At 49.4% G+C, this 15,441-nt stretch overlaps 1 protein-coding gene across 1 annotated transcript in view; it reads left to right on the top strand.

Moving 5' to 3' along the window:
- Positions 1-3,316: 3,316 nt before the first annotated feature.
- BMP6 (bone morphogenetic protein 6) overlaps positions 3,317-15,441 on the top strand; it is a gene marked incomplete at both ends in the record, with an annotated part of 92,650 nt that continues 80,525 nt past the window's right edge. Inside the window, one exon of the mRNA XM_084260405.1 lies at positions 3,317-3,755. Coding sequence (XP_084116531.1) covers positions 3,317-3,755 — 439 coding nt within the window. The remainder of the gene's footprint in view (positions 3,756-15,441) is intronic.

Raw genomic sequence — 15,441 nt, forward strand, 5'->3', positions numbered from 1 at the left:
GCTCATGAGAGCGTGTTCCCCACAAAGCACTGAGCAGGTGTGGGGCTTTGAATAAGGGTTGGAATTAAAGCTTATGGGCAGAAAATTAAATAGGGATTTTTCTGGGGGAACTAGGAGACCTCTGTCAACTAGTTGTGGTTGCGTGTGGGGTTTTTTTGTTTTGGTTTTGTTTGTTTTGGGGGGTTTTATTTAAGAGAAAAAGAAAAGGGGTTGGTTTTATCGCTAACTTGCCAGGGCAAGGAAGCCTTCGGGGCACAGACCCGAATTTCTCGGCTTTGCCACCAGATGTCCGTCATGAGCAGGGAAATCTGATGACCTGAACGATACCCAGAAGCCTGTATCCACGGCATTTTTTGAAGATACGACAGTGAAAGGAAAGTCTGAGTGAAAGTACATGTTACCACAGAGGTTTGGATGGCGGGTGTGCTGCGAAGGCTCCTTAGCGAGCAAAAAAAATATCTGCCAGTATGCGCTTCATTAACTCTTGGCAGCCTGATGCTCTTGCCAAACACAGAGCCATTGCACTCCTTCAGAGACTCAGCTATCTGCCTCTCCTCAAAAGTCTTAAAATCCTCTTCAGGAACTTACCCTTTCAGGTAGCAGGAATGAATATCTGAAATCTGCCGGTGTAGGTGACCTCCTAAGAAGACCTAATTCTTTCACCCCTTCACAAGTTGCTGAGTGACACAGTGGCTTTCCTAGGTCTGGTAACATGAGGTGAAACCCAGCATAAAGCATCCACATCTACCTGCAAGGGGCATTTCCAGGGATAAGTAGCATACATCTCTGGGAAACACTGCTGGAAAAAGTGAGAATACTTTAACAAAAGATGTGATGACTTCCTAGGGGATGTGTGAGCTTCTTAGCTGCACGTGAGAGGTTACCTTAAGGAGCAGTGGAAGGTTCGTTGTGTGTCCCTGTGCGCAGACTGCATCAAACTCAGATGCCCAAATGCTGCCAGCTGTTATTACAGCTGCTGTTTATTGCATCCACCCCTATGTGAATGGCATTATTTCAAACATTTTTCTTTCAGAATAAAAAAGTATAGGTGGTACACGTTTGAGCATCGGGGGAGCAGAAACTGGAGTTTAGTGCTGTCTGTTGCTAAATGTGCACCATCTCTGCCCAACTTCAAGAGGAACTGGGGACACTTCAGATGGAAGAGTTCATTCTTCAGAGATAACTATACAATGGGCCACTTCCCTCTGTCGCTGTCAAAACAGGAAGCGGAGGCTACAAAGCTCTGCTGGAGACAGCAACATAAACTACATCCCAACAGGCTCAGAGGCTGGGAAGTGAGTGGCACAGAAGCGGCTGCTCTCTTCCCCCACCACCTGCAGGCTAAGTATCTGCCTGGGAAATCTCCTTCACTGACATCAGGGATCCTGCGCTTCCTCCCAGCCTCCAGACATCCCTCCTAAGGCGCCTATAAAACCCTCTTTGGTGGGCTGGGGGGGACACACAAGACAGCTTGTGCACTGGCCTCTCCTTGGGAGAGCATGGGTTTTCCCCAGTGGGATGCCACACTGCCGCTCTGGGAGTGAGATCTCTCCACATCTAATCAAAGCAGCCCCACTGCACTAAGCTGTGAAAAGTGGGTAAATGAATCAGCAGAATGAAACTTTCCCTGGACGCTGCCTTCCCTGGTCCTGAGGGGATGATGCCAACCACTTTTGTGTAGGTAATGGAGTCTGGAATAGCAAAGGGAGCGTGTCGGTTTGTGCTGTCATATTCACCCTCACTTCCAAACTCTGAGTATCTTCACAAACTGAAGAAAAAAAAAAAGGAGAGCTGTAAGAGGAACTCCCATAGCCTGCATTCCAGCCCCTACGATATCCATGCTCAAAACTCCTTAAAGGTGCGTTTTGTTTTGGCATTTTCCCCCCAAACCCAGGATTTAAATACCCAGTATTGCAGTGTTCCTCGATGGGTGCAGTTAAAATACCCATCTGTAACACTGCTTTTGTGTCAGCCAGTGCTCGGTGGTGTAACCTCCACTTCTGAAAATAACATACTCTGTCTCAAACAGGCTCAGCTGTGTCTCTGGGAAACTGAGTACGAGCTTATTGCCAGATCCTGATTCTAATAAAGTTAATGGAAATTTTGCCAGTGACTTCAAATGGTCCAGATATTATTCTCGGGGCCAACTCCTATGAAATTACCCCAGTTCAAACCCAGAGCAATGGCACCAGTTTCAGAGGGGTTAGCCTGGATTCACTCACCCAGCCCGAGCACGGCACATGGAAGAGCTGCTTCTCGCCCAACCTGACAGGCGTTACTGCGAGCGCTGGGTGGGTTTTCTTCTCGGTTTATGAGATCAGAGCTGCAACCTTAGACCTTTACCGTATGGGTCGCTTGGGTTTTGGGGTTGTTTTTCTTTTTAATAGCAGCGTAACTCGTTTGACAGTGCAGATTGGTACTTCATCGATGGGAGCTGGCAGGGGGTACCTGTAGCCGGCCATCTACCCACGCCCCGTGCTCGGCTGCGCAGGGTATTCCGGAGAAAAAGCCGCAGGACGCTGTAAGCCCTTAACATTACCGGCCAGGCTTCTGCAGCTTTGGAAGAGGCTGCGCACCACCACCTATTTTCGGGACGGGTAGCCTAAGGGCTGGGAGAAGGAGGGGGTGGCCGAAGCCCTTCTTTTTAAAAGAAAGGAGGAAGGAAGCCAGCAGGGACGCGGGGCTTGGGGTGGCTGTTTCGCGGAGCGTCGCTCCAACGCACCGAACCAGCGGCAACCGACGGGTCCGGCGCTTCCTAACCTGCCCCGCTGCCCACGCCCCACCCGCCCCCGCGCTACCTGCGCCCTCGCCCGCTCCCCGCCCCGGAGGAGCGGCCGCCCGCCCCGCCGAGAGGCGGGCGCGCTGGTGATTTGCCTTCGCCGCCAGCAGCCCCGCTCCGGCCAGCCCGCGGGGACCGGGGCTGCAGCCACAGGAGCCGCTCGCTTGCTCGCTCCCTGGCAGGGGGGAAAGTTTGCCGCTCTTCTTCCTTCTTCTTTCCCCTTCCACACGCAGACCCCGCGACCCGGCGCGGCGCCCCCGGGCAGGGGCATGGCGAACTGAGCGGCCGGGCAGGGCCGGGGGGCGGCCCCGCCGCACCTGAGCGGCGGCGGGGGGGGGGAACGGGGGGCTTGCACCGCGGTCCCCGCGGGCGGCCATGCGCGGCGGCGGAGGCGAGCGCTGAGCCCCTCTAGCCTGGCTGCCCCCCGCCGGCCCGGGCGATAGCCGCCGCCGCGGGGGGGAGGGCTGGAGGGCGGCGGGGAGCCCCCGGGGAGAGGGGGAAGCGGGGACCTCGCCTGCCTCCGCCCGGCCGAGCGCCATGCCGCGGCGGCTGGCCTGGCTGTGCTGCTGCTGGGCGCTGCTGAGCGGCGCCTGCCGCCCCGCGGAGCCCGCGCTGCCCGCGGAGGGCGGGGAGCCGCAGCCACCCGCCGCCGTTGCCGCCGCCTCGGGCTTCCTCTACCGGCGGCTGAAGTCGCACGAGAAGCGGGAGATGCAGCGGGAGATACTCTCGGTGCTGGGGCTGCCCCACCGTCCCCGGCCGCTGCCGCGGGAGCCGCCGGCCCCGCCGCCGGGGCGCCTGACGGCGGCGCCGCGCTTCATGCTGGACCTCTACCACGCCTTGGCCGAGGGCGCGGAGGGCAACGCGGGCGCGGAACGGAGCGGCCGCCCGCCGCCCCCAGCACCGCCGCCGCTGCCCAGCTCGCAGGACAGCGCCTTCCTCAACGACGCCGACATGGTCATGAGCTTCGTCAACCTGGGTGAGTGCCGGGGTCCGCGGAGCCCGGGCACCCGCGGGCGGCGGTCCCGGCGGGACCCGGGTGTCCGCTCTTTCCCCCGGGGCGAGGAGCGGGCGGGCGGTTGCTCCCCGGGGAGCCCGGCGGGGTCGGGGGGTCTGCCGGACGGGACGCGCCTGAGGCTGCGGGGGTTTTTGGCCAGGAGGGCAGCTCGCTGCGGCGAAGGGCAAACCCTCCCACCCCGCTCCAAATGGTGAAAAATACAATAAGAAGCGCCCCAGACCGCAAACCCCGAGGGGGACGGAAGAAAGAAAAAGGGTGTATTATTATTTTTCCTTAATAGCCTTTTTGTCCTCGTTTTGACGGTAGCGGTCAGAGCCCGCGGCTCGGGGTGAAGCCCACCCTGCTCTCGTCCTGGGGAGCCGGGGCTGCCGGGGCCGCGCTGCAGCCAGCGCAGGCTGCCTTCGCTCAAGGCAAGGTCCAAGCAGGGCACTGATGCCCCTGGGGCTGCCCCACAAAGTGTCCTGTGCTGACCCGCACAGTGTCCCACGCTACCCCACGCTGTCCCTGTCTCCTCTTTTTCACTTTAAATTTATTTTTTTGTTTTATTTGAGGCGTTCTGAACTAGCGTGGTGATGAGTACGTGACTCCACGTAGGGATATTCTGGTGATCGAGTCCAGGAACGTGATAGAAAGTTGTATCGCGTAGAAATCTTGAGATAAGTTCTGTTAGGCATCAGCCTGCTCTTCAAACAAATCGTGCTGTCAGCATGTTACTGATGCGAAGGGCTCCGAGGTGGGAGTTTCAGTGGGAAAGCCATTAAGCTTTTTACTTGAAGGAGCCCTGAATACTAGGCTGCAATTATAAGGAAACAGTGTAATTAGACTCAGCCTAATGTGGAGAACGAAAATATTTCAGTTGGCAAATTGCAGTTCCTTTTTTTTTTTTTTTTTTTAGGGAATTCCTGTGAAGCTCAAGTGTCTTAGCCAGTCAGCTGAAAACTGTCTTTTCACTAGTGCTTCCAGAGCTGCTCGCCAGAACTACTACACCTGTGAACAGCTTAGCTTGGTTTTGTGTTTGTTTCTGCTTGGTTTTGTTTTTTTTTTTAAATCAAGTACTTGTGCTTTTCCTCATCTAGAGCAGTCATCTGTCACTGCTGCAGGAGGCTACCAGCACTTGTAGATGTGCTCCGTAGCTTCGTCCTGTGATGTTGTATGTGTTTGGAACGACTTTAGCTCGAGTCCCCGAGGCTGTGAGACTTTTAAATTTATTTTATTTACTGATGAAATACCCACAGTGGGTCAGGCCCTTGTGCTGCCGCTCGTTGTTGGGAAGGTTTTGTCTACGTTGCAATCGAGGTGACTGCCACTCCTCAGGGCATAGCTGGACTGCCTGGGGTACGCATCCCTTGCAGCAGTGCAGAGCCCCGCGGGCTCCATGTACTGTGGAAGTACCTGTCAGGGTCTTAGCCTTCTTGTTTGGAATTAGCTTGGGGGGGTAGGTGTTGGGTGGTACTGCCGTCTCACAGCTCTGATCCTTTTTGATTGAGACATCCTGAAACTGCCCATCAGCAAAGTCTGACACAGTGTGGTCTGTGTCTAGCTCAGCCCCTGAGTTGTGGGAGTACTGTATGGGTTTTAGGTCCTGCTTCCCTGCTCTCCAAAACCTCCCTGTCCTCTGAGAACACAGAGCTGCTGCCTTGGGGACTTTCAGGACCTATATCTGGAGCTGTGAATTTAAGCATGGTGTCAGCTGTATTTGTCTGTAAGTAATCGCTGTAGCACATCTTATTTGAAGGATGCAGAGCAAGGTGCTTGCAAGGGGCTGGGAGGCTCCCAGAGGAGCCGATTTCAGGGAAGGATGTGAGCATGTGGTGTTTTAGAAGGTGTTTAGCCCCCTGCTTTATAAAGTACTGGGAGACCAGTAGGTCTGAAGGTATTTGTTTCTTTTGAAGATGATAAAACCCCAAACATTTGTATGATTCAAATAACTTCTGATAATTTGGACCTAGACACTTATGTAACAACAAGGAAAATTCTTCATGTAATGTAGTAAAATAGTGCGATTGAAATGCTAGTTATGAGTCTCAGGAAGTATGAATCAACTGCAGAAATTTCTCATCGACTTCCAAGTTCCGAGTCATAAACCATAATGTCATTTAACGTGATTGTTTGTTACCAGAAGGTTGGCAAATTGACGGGCAGAGTCCGAACAGCTGTCCGGCTGTTTTCTGTAGCTCCTCTGACATGGCAGAAATTTTTTGGGGTCTTTCACAGGTGTATTACTTGGCCACTGAGTTGTAATTTGTGCCTGAGAACTGGGGGAAGCCTAAGGTTATACTGCAATACAGAAAGTGAAGGTGTGATGGACAGGGCCAGCCTGCGATCTATCAAGGTGGCTTGTCAGACATAGTGTAGAAAATGCAGCAAGAACTGGTGAGATTGCAGCAGAAAGGAAAGCCTTCCTGACCTCAAGGACACTGACTGTTCCAATGAAGCATATGCCAAGCAACCCTGCAGACCCACAGCTGGAGTCTCCTTATAAGCAGATGCTGACACAATATTTTTATTTGGGTTTTTTTTCACGTGATCAGACCTGTAATAACTTCTGCTGGTTAAACTTGGCTTCTGAAGGGCTTTGTCCACGTTCAACCTTAAAGACTTCTCCTTCTGTTACTGAAGTGTCAGCTACCGAAGAGTTTAACAGAAAGAGGGGCCCGTGCTGTTCTCACAGGGTCGGGAGCGTACAGCATCACATGGGTATACCTGGTGCAGGGTGCCTTGAAGACAGGTGTGAGCGTGAAGTCAGCACGGGTGGCCACAGAGACCTGCCTTCAGATGCTTATACTGCTTCTGCTGCAGCCCAGAACCAGGCAGACATTCGATGATGCTTCTCGTTGTACTGCAAAGCCGTCATCTGGGTCAGCTGTGTGGAGAAGTCCTGCTTTGTCCTGAAGGCTTGCAGGTGTTGATGTTCTTTTAAAAGCACATTAATTTTTTCCATCCCTGTAGCCCGAAAAGAGTCAGTAGCTTGCAGTCACTGCTGATTTTTAAATGTCTGGTGCTCCAGCCCTTCCTGACCAACATACGTATTCCTCTGGTCTGGGGATATAGCAGATGTGCTTTCTGTCTGGGGAAGGCTGTGCTTCCATGTGTGCTCAGGCTACAGGTCCTCCATGTTGAGATCTTGCAAAGCTGAGGGCCTTTGGTGAGGTTTCAGATGGTTGAGGCAGCATAGGCTTGACCAAGGCTCAAAGATTATTCCTGGGAGAGACAGGAACAGAGGTGTGGAGGTTCTCCAGACACAGGGATTTGTCATCTTACAAGGAGGATGAGAGACATTGGTCTTCAGAGTGCAGAGTCCAGGATTTATCTTGTCTATCTAGTGGTGTCTGTGCTGTTGTATGGATTTGCAAGGTGTCAGTGATAATTTCCAGAGGGGTTGACTGTAAGGGCACTTCAGGTGTCCAGGGTTTCTAGGAGATGCTTAACTCTTTCTTTTACAAAGCACCTCGAGAGCAGAATCAGGGAGTAGAAAATAAGTGTTTGTTCCTATCAAAGATGGGGAAGATGATCATAAGAGTGTCTCTTTCAGGCTTTTTCACTAGCCTGAAAGTGTCTGTTTCTTTCCATTTCCCACATAGGAAGTCTGGATATCTCATGCAGATGGAAACATCTGGGTTTTAGATCTCTCTCTTTGGGATTTATCAGACCAAATAGGGTACTGAACTTCTGTGCCAAGGGACTGGCTGTGCAGCAGGGTTGTGGTGCTGGGCGGGGGGGAGGGGGCAGTGTGCATCATGGGCCAATGGGTGTCCTCATGAAACTGTTCAGCTCTTCTTCAGGAAGGTCCTTGATAGAAACATAGCACTGGCATCTCTTGACACTGCAGCTGTTGAGAAAATAACATCTATTACCATTTCCTATTTCACTAATGTACTTTTCCTCTTGGCACCAGTTAGATTTATCTCCTCTTTCTCCTCCCAAAACAGCCTGGGGTTGGTGCAGAGATCCATCTTTGAGGCAGTGATGCTGGATTGACAGCTTGATGCAGGCAAGCATCCCTATGTTTTGCTGTCAAGGCTGTTTTAGTGAGGGATGTATCGAGTTCCTTGCAGCACCCCCCTCTTCCCAGTGCTAGGAGATGAGGAGAGAGAGGAGGAGAGAGAGGGGTCATGGCTTAAACTAAACTGCGGATTAGGGCTGGGGGGCTCTGGCAGATCCAAAGTCTCCCTTGTCTCTTCCGGCTCATCAGTGCTGATGTGAAGGGGAGCTGCTCTCCAGCCCCTCTTTGGGAGCGATGCCTTCAAAGAGCAGGGTGTGCCATGTGTTGCAGGAGAAACAAAGTTCTTGAAGATGTTGCTACTTCAATTGCAGTCAGAATTATTCCCTGTATAATGAAGAGCAATCCTGTGTAAAAACAGGGATGAAACTTAACTGGTCCTCACCCATGCCCTTCTATCCTGGCATCCATGCCAAGGGAAAAAACCCACTTGCTCCCCACAGGGAAAACCATGGAATCCAATGACAGTCTCTGTGGGTTTCTGCTATGACCCAAATCTGGGGCTGTTGACAGCTGGATAGCTATGGAGGAAAACTCTGAACCCATCAAATTCCCCAGGGACAAGCACCATAAAAAGTATGCTTTTGGGCTGCTGCGCCTGGTTATCCACAATATTGTGCCTTTTTGTGGCAGACCAACAGCCTGGATTCATCATTGTCTCTGTACTTTTAGAAAAGGGTTTTCCCATTTCAGTCAGAAGACCCATGCAGATCTCAGGAGTACTTAAGGTGAGAGGATGGGGAGGAAACTCAGCTGCTTGCCAGGCAGCCCTGAAGCTCTTACACGTGATTCGAATTGGGAGCATGGTGAAAAGTTTCTTTGATCTTTGAATCCTAAAACTCCAGGCAAACCCCATCTTCCCTTCAAGACGTCAAGTATCTGCCAGGGCAAGGGTGCTCCCTCCCTGTGCAGGGGAGCTGCGTGGAGGTCAGTGCAGGGCTCGCTGTACAAATGCTCTCTCTCCCCTTGCCTGTAAAGCAGCAACTTATGGATGTGATGTCTTCCAAACAGGCTTTTCATCTTTTTGGCAGCCGTCACCTAGCAGATTTCCTTCTAGGAATGATCTTGCAGAAATCCATGGCAAGTGCTTAAGTGCAAGCAGTATGCCTTCGCTCCCTTTGGCTTTTTGCAGGAGGGAAGCGATGCTCCCAGCATCCCCACTTGCATTTCTCAAGCAGGTGAATTGTTTCGTCTGAAGGATTTGATCAGCCCACCTGTCTTTTTCCTGCTCTCGTGTTTGGTGTCAGGGGAGATGAATTTAGGCAAGGAAGATGTATCAGGGCCGTTGCGTGATTGTATTGACGGGACTGTACCATTCATACTGTCATCCCATCTGTTTATACTCTTGGCCACATGTTGCAAAGGTCAAGACATCTACTCACAGGGAATAACCGGAGTGTGTGATGCTGCGGATCTGGCTGTGTTGCCAGCTGGCTGTGTACAGCCTCGCGCTCTCGGCATGCGAGCAGCGTCCCCCACGTGTGTCCAGAGCGGGCCCGTGTTAGAAATCATGATGCTGACGATGGGAATGAGTTTACCGACTTCTGCCAAGCCTTGTATACTGGGCTTCGATGCCAAGACAGATCCCAAGTGTCAAGAGAGCAGCCTTACATTTGCTCTTCAACTGATGCAGCTCAAGGTTCTCGTTTATGTCATCTCCTTGAACTGGTCGACGCTTGCAAGCTGCCTGCTAGCACACAGCTGGCTGATGATGGGATTAAAGAAACGGCCCATGGTCTGCTGTGGTCCTTTGATTGCTCTCTGCCTGGCATTGCTTTTAGAAGTCCACAGCTCCTCTGGATTGCGAATTTGAGCGACTTGGTGTCATCCTTCTGCTGTTGGCCAGAAGCTCTGGAAGATGTGTAGCTCCTGGAGAAGCTGCTGGTCAAAATGTGCCCTGTTGAAATGAGTTGGAGGGTCATGTTTGTGTAAGCAGTTTATCCAGGTCTGTGCTATCTGGACTAGGCTGCTGGAATGGCACCACATGGTATTAGCAGGACTAGTCTCGATTTTTGTGAAAGCTTTCACAGAGCTTAAAAATGTACATTGTCTTAAATTTGGGTAAAAGCTTCACTTCCAACAACAAAACCAGCAAAAAGTGATTATAATTGGAAAAAGTATTGCCAGGGCAGTCTTGATTGATTTGAGTCAAATTTTACATGTGTAAAAAAACCTAAAAAGCTGCATTTTGAAATACAAACCCAGGTGTGGGCTTTGGGTGGTGGGGTGGTTGTTGGTTGGGGTTTTTTTTTTTGTCTTGGATATCAAAGCAGCCTTCTTGGTTCTTTTCCTCAAACAGTTTCTTTTAAAAAAAGAGGTTTCTTCTGGTGACTATCTTCCAGCTGAACTTGGCTTCATCAGAAAATCCCTTGGGCAGCTCTGTCGCTGATGTTTTGCGCTGAGCTCCAGCAAGGAGTTCTGGCTGCAAGCCAGCACCTCTGCTGAGGAGCTGTGGGTCCGTGCTGGGTCCAGCCTGGCGTATCACGGCAGGGATGCTCTCTCTTGTAGTTGTAAATATAAACTTTTAAGTTGTGGTTTTTTTATTTAGGTGGAAAGAAGGTGGTGGTTAGATTTTTCCATGCTGTGGAGGCATGATTCTTTTGAAGTTGTCTTGCCTCATTGCTAACTTGTGGGGGGTTAGAGGAAGGTATGAGTTACTTGAGATATAAACAGTCCCATTGTGTGTTTCTGCTGTATCCCAGCAGATGCACAGTAATGCTCTGAATTACAGTCCATCTACGAGTCACCTAGTGTTTCTGTTTGGCCATTTCTATAGCAATGTGAAACAAGGACCAAACAGGATCACCTGAATGGAAAAAGGGTTTATGGCTGAGAGATTCCTATTTGTTTTAGCAGGCGTCAGACCCCAGTGTGTGGGTGACACAGGCTGAGAACCCGAGAATCTTTCTCTAGGCACCCGGTTCTTGGAGGGTGACGTTGGGTCATACCTAGGTTCCCTGTTTGATGGGGCAGTGGGTTTAAATAGAGGGTAGCTTTAGGTTGGATCCAAGGAAGAAACTCTTCCTTGTGAGGGCGGTGAGACCCTGGCACAGGCTGCCCAGAGAAGCTGTGTCTGCCCCCTCCCTGGCAGCGTCCAAGGCCAGGCTGGATGGGGCTTTGGGCAACCCAGTCTAGTAGAAGGTGTGTCATGTCCCCTCCCCACCCCGTTGCCCCCCGCCAGCCCCATGCTAGGGGGGTTGCAACTGGACGGTCTTTAAGGTCCCTTCCAACCCAAACCAGTCTGTGATTCCAAATGTGGTGAGGGTGTGTAGGACTGGGATCCTCCAGCAGGCCAAGGGGATGTGTGCGAGAACAAGTCAGTGGGTTATTTTTTTCCCCTCTTTTTCCAGTTGTGGCTTGCAGAAAGGATGAGGAGTGGTGCCTCAAGCTTCTCCCTGTGTGGCTGCCACCCTTGTAGAAGGGGAGGCCAGTGCTGGCACCCCAAAGAGGGGCTTTGCACCCAGGGCAGGTTCCCAAGGTGGTGGCTTTGGGAAGGGCACGAGGCTGCAGCTGCTGCTGGACAGAAAAAGCTTAATTAAAAAAACGGAGGCCCCATGGGATTGCAGGGATGTTTAATGCATTGTGCTAGTCTTTGATTCATAAAATGTGCTACGGGTAGGGGCTGGTGTTTCCTGAACTGTCAGTTACTTGGGCCCCTGGTCTAAGGAACAGGGATGGTGGATAGTTGGGGTGGGTGGTTTGGGTTTTTCTTTTTGGTTGGTTTGAGGGGAATTTTTTTTTTGTTGTTTTTTGTTTGGGCAGGAGTTATTTTTTGTTTTGTGGCTAAGGGCATAAAGATTTTGACAGCACTGCCGGCAGCTCTCTCTGTTCTACGTTGCAGTGTTCATCATAGCACAATGACAGAATTGAACCAGTGGTAGCAACAGTGGGAATTTTTGGCAAAAAAGGATAATGTAGACAGAGCTGAAGTGTTCTGCTAACGAAAACAGTAGCTGTATTTTCAGAGAGCTAGACATGACTGTTTTGATCCAATGTGGTGTTAATCACAAGAATACATAACTGCTTTCCTATGAACTTTCCCCTTAAAAATATCCAATGATATCACCTGATGTTTTGCACGAACGCTCAGTATAACCAGAATTTAGAACAGCTGGCTCCATATAAACTTGGAATATTCATAGGTCAAATATTAGTGTATAAATAAAAACATTTTGAAAATGAAAACAGAAGCACAGTATTTGAAATATACTCAGCGTGCAGATGTACTTCATGGCTTGAATAGCTTTACAAATTAATCAAGACAGTGTTAACACTTGTTCCGGAGAAGTCAAATTTCCCAATAATAAATGAGAAAGTGTTTTTTCAAACAGTATTCCAAAGATGTGTTATTCCATGTATTTTAATGGTCACTTGCAGTATGAAAGAGGGATGGGTTGGCTGTTTGAAGCTCCTTTGTAAATGTATTTGATCAAACCAAAATCTTACTGGTGGCAAATGGAGCACTGCAGCTTCTTTTATCTGTAATTTTATCCTGTAAAATACGCTGTATTTTTAAGATGACACACCAGTGTTCGTGATGGGGGGTACCACTGTATGGAGGCGCAGAGGCAGTGTTCTTATCTTGTCATTTACTGTATCGCATTTGTGTGCCACATATGTTCAAGGTATTAGACACTCTGTTTGTGCAAGGGCTGAGGGGTGACATCATGTCTATTGAAGCACAGGCGTTTAACTCCACACCAGTCAACAAGGAGCATTTAAAAAAAAATGAGAACAAATTGGAGTTTGTGGGCAGGTTGTGATGGTCGCACCCCTAAGCCAAGAGGTGCTGGAGGAAGGAAAGGGTCTGTAGTTTTGGTGTGGAATAGACGTGCCTTCTTGTGTCCTTGTCTCCTAGGCTCTCCAGACCATTTGAGAGAGAGATCTGGGAGAGTAAAGCTGTAAGCAATCAATCCTGGTCCTCCTACAAGGAATAAAATTGTCCAAGTGACTTGGAAAAAATGTTGAATGGCAACAAGCACATACAAGGCGCTAAAGGCTTGTCAGCCCCTGGCTTTGTAAATGCTGTAATAAAAGTTGTTTGGACATGAGCACTTTCTGCAGCTTAACTTCTGTGTTTTTCAAACTGTGCTAAAGGCTCTGTAAGCAGGGGATAAAGAAGGGGTCAGAGTTTTAGTTTCTCGTGTCACAGAGGGGCAAGCTCCCCCTGGCTGGATCTAGATGAGTAGAGGTCGAAGCAGTGGTCCTTTATCGCCAGGTGCTCTGCACCCACAAAGGAGGAAGCGTTTTCTCTGTTGCTTATCTTGGGTTTCCTGTTCATGGTTTTTTTTCCTCTTATGCCCACAACGGTGGTGTGATCCAGCTCAGGTGTGATAAACACAGTTCTTGGTGTGGGAAGAGGCCTTATAAGCTTTTTAATATACCTGTGCCTTCATTGTGATGCTAGGCCTGGTTCCTCAGCACGTTTGTGTGCCAGCAGTGAGAGAAGGGTCAGGGATCAAAACTGTCTCGGGCATCTCTAGTGGTCAGCAAGGGATGCTGTACAGAGACATAGAATCATAGAATTGTAGGGGTTGGAAGGGACCTTGAGAGATCATCGGGTCCAACCCCCCTGCCAAAGCAGCTCCCTAGGACGTATCACTCAGGCGTCCAGGCGGATCTTGAATATCTCCAGTGAAGATACATAAGAAGCTAGGCTCTTTAAATATCAAAAGAAGAAGAAAATCCTGAATCTAAGTGTTATACCCAAGATGTATATATCTTAGATATAAGAGAGAAGATATGTACTTACTTTTAACCATCGACTTTATGATGAGCTGATGGGATCAATTTGGAAGTGGCCCTGGCTATTAAATCTGCTTTTTTCACTGCAGTGTGCATCTAGGCTGTGCGTGATTTTTGGTGCAAAATAGGAGGTGCCTAATTCTAAAATTTAAGCCTGGTGTGAAGTTGGCATTTGAATATCAACGCAAAGCTTTGATCTCTAAGTGCTGAATCAAGGTGCTCAACTTCATGGCACAGCTTGGAGAAGAAACCCTTCATTTCAGAAAAGCAGCACACTCTCTTGCCCGCAAACCGTCATCCTGAGACTGCATTTCAAGCAAGCAGACCCTTTTTGCTTAATTATTGGAACATCAAACATCTTTGACATGAAAGGGACCAAGCAGTGGCTATGCAAGATAATGACTTGTTTATAAAAAATAATTTAAACAGCATATGAAAAGGATAAACATGCATGTCCTGCCAAAATTCACTGTATGTTCTGCAGGCTTTGGTGATTGTGAATCTCTTGGCTTCGCCTTTCAAATTTTTTTATTTTTTTTTATTTCTACCCACAAAGAAAAAAAGACAGAGGGGGAAGGGAGCAAAGAAAAAAGGGAGATGTTTAAAAAAAAAAAGTTCTCATATTTAAGGAAGTTCCAACTTACTATGCTGTGGAAGATAGTCAGGGAGAAAAGACTGTTGTTTAGCACACTACAAGAGAGATTTTTCACTTGGATATGTCTGTGTCTTCTCTTGCATGTGATAGCTTTTATACTTCAATGATTGCAGCAGCCATCGTGTCCAAAAATATTCCATTCTGCAGGATGTGTAATGCTTGATACTTACTAGACAGCACAAGGACAGTGCTCTGTATCTTACCTGGGAACTCAGAACATTTTGTAAGCATTGATATCTCTCACAGTGAGCCCCCATGAACGTAAATTACTACTATGCTAATTTTCCAAATGGCTAAGCTGAAGCTCTCAGAGCATGACTGGATGGGGGCTGTGACGAGGTCCCTGGTTTCCACTCCTGTCATTCAACCGTGAAACCACGTGCTGTATTACTGTCCCAGCAGGCTCCCAAGTGGATCCTGGATTTGTTGGAACAGTAGGATCTTACTCCATGAAGCCCATTCTTCTTCAGGCTGCAGCATCAGTCAGCTGGAGACCGCAAGTTCTTTAGTCCTCCTTGCTACTGAACCTTGCTTAGTGGTGTTACATGACCCCTGCCTGCTGCAACTCTGTTAGGGACACAGCTCCGCTGATGTGCTTGCAAACAGCTCAACACAGGTAGCACCTCCCATCTCCCTGGGTGCTACCTGAACACGACTATTCACCAGACTTCCATTTGTATATGGTATCTGCTCTTTGCCCTAAGTGATGGATTTTACAAGACAGCAGTGAAATGGTGTAGATGACACCTGGGTATGGTGGGCGGTAGCATGAGTGTGTGGGCAAGCATTGGTTATACCCATGTGTTGACACAACTCTCGTACATGGGTGTAAGTGGGAATCCATGAGGAGCTGAATAGTAAAAAAGAAAATGTTTGTAGGTCAGAACAATTTTTAACTTGAAACTGTTGGAGAGCCTATTAAAGGTTTGGGTTGACTTCTGGTAACCTCCATGGTAATGGTAATGTCCATGCCGCAGGGAAGCTAATAGCATATGTTCTGCTGAGTGAAGTTAACTGATAGCTTTGTTGAGAAACTCTGCATAAAAATACAATGGAAGGACTGAAGTCAGTATAATGCCGCCTTTATGTTTCAGGAGCTATTGGGACTGGGTCTGCCTGATACTTTTGCTATCGCTAGTCTCCGTTTATGGGGTCCCAAAACAGCCTGTTGCTTCTGGCAGCCGGAAAGTTGGCAGCTCAGACTCAGTGAGGCTTGAAGAGATAGTTCATTAATTCATGGCACTTTC

Source organism: Gallinula chloropus (assembly GCF_964237585.1).
Source record: "Gallinula chloropus genome assembly, chromosome: 2".
Classification (NCBI taxonomy): Eukaryota; Metazoa; Chordata; class Aves; order Gruiformes; family Rallidae; genus Gallinula; species Gallinula chloropus.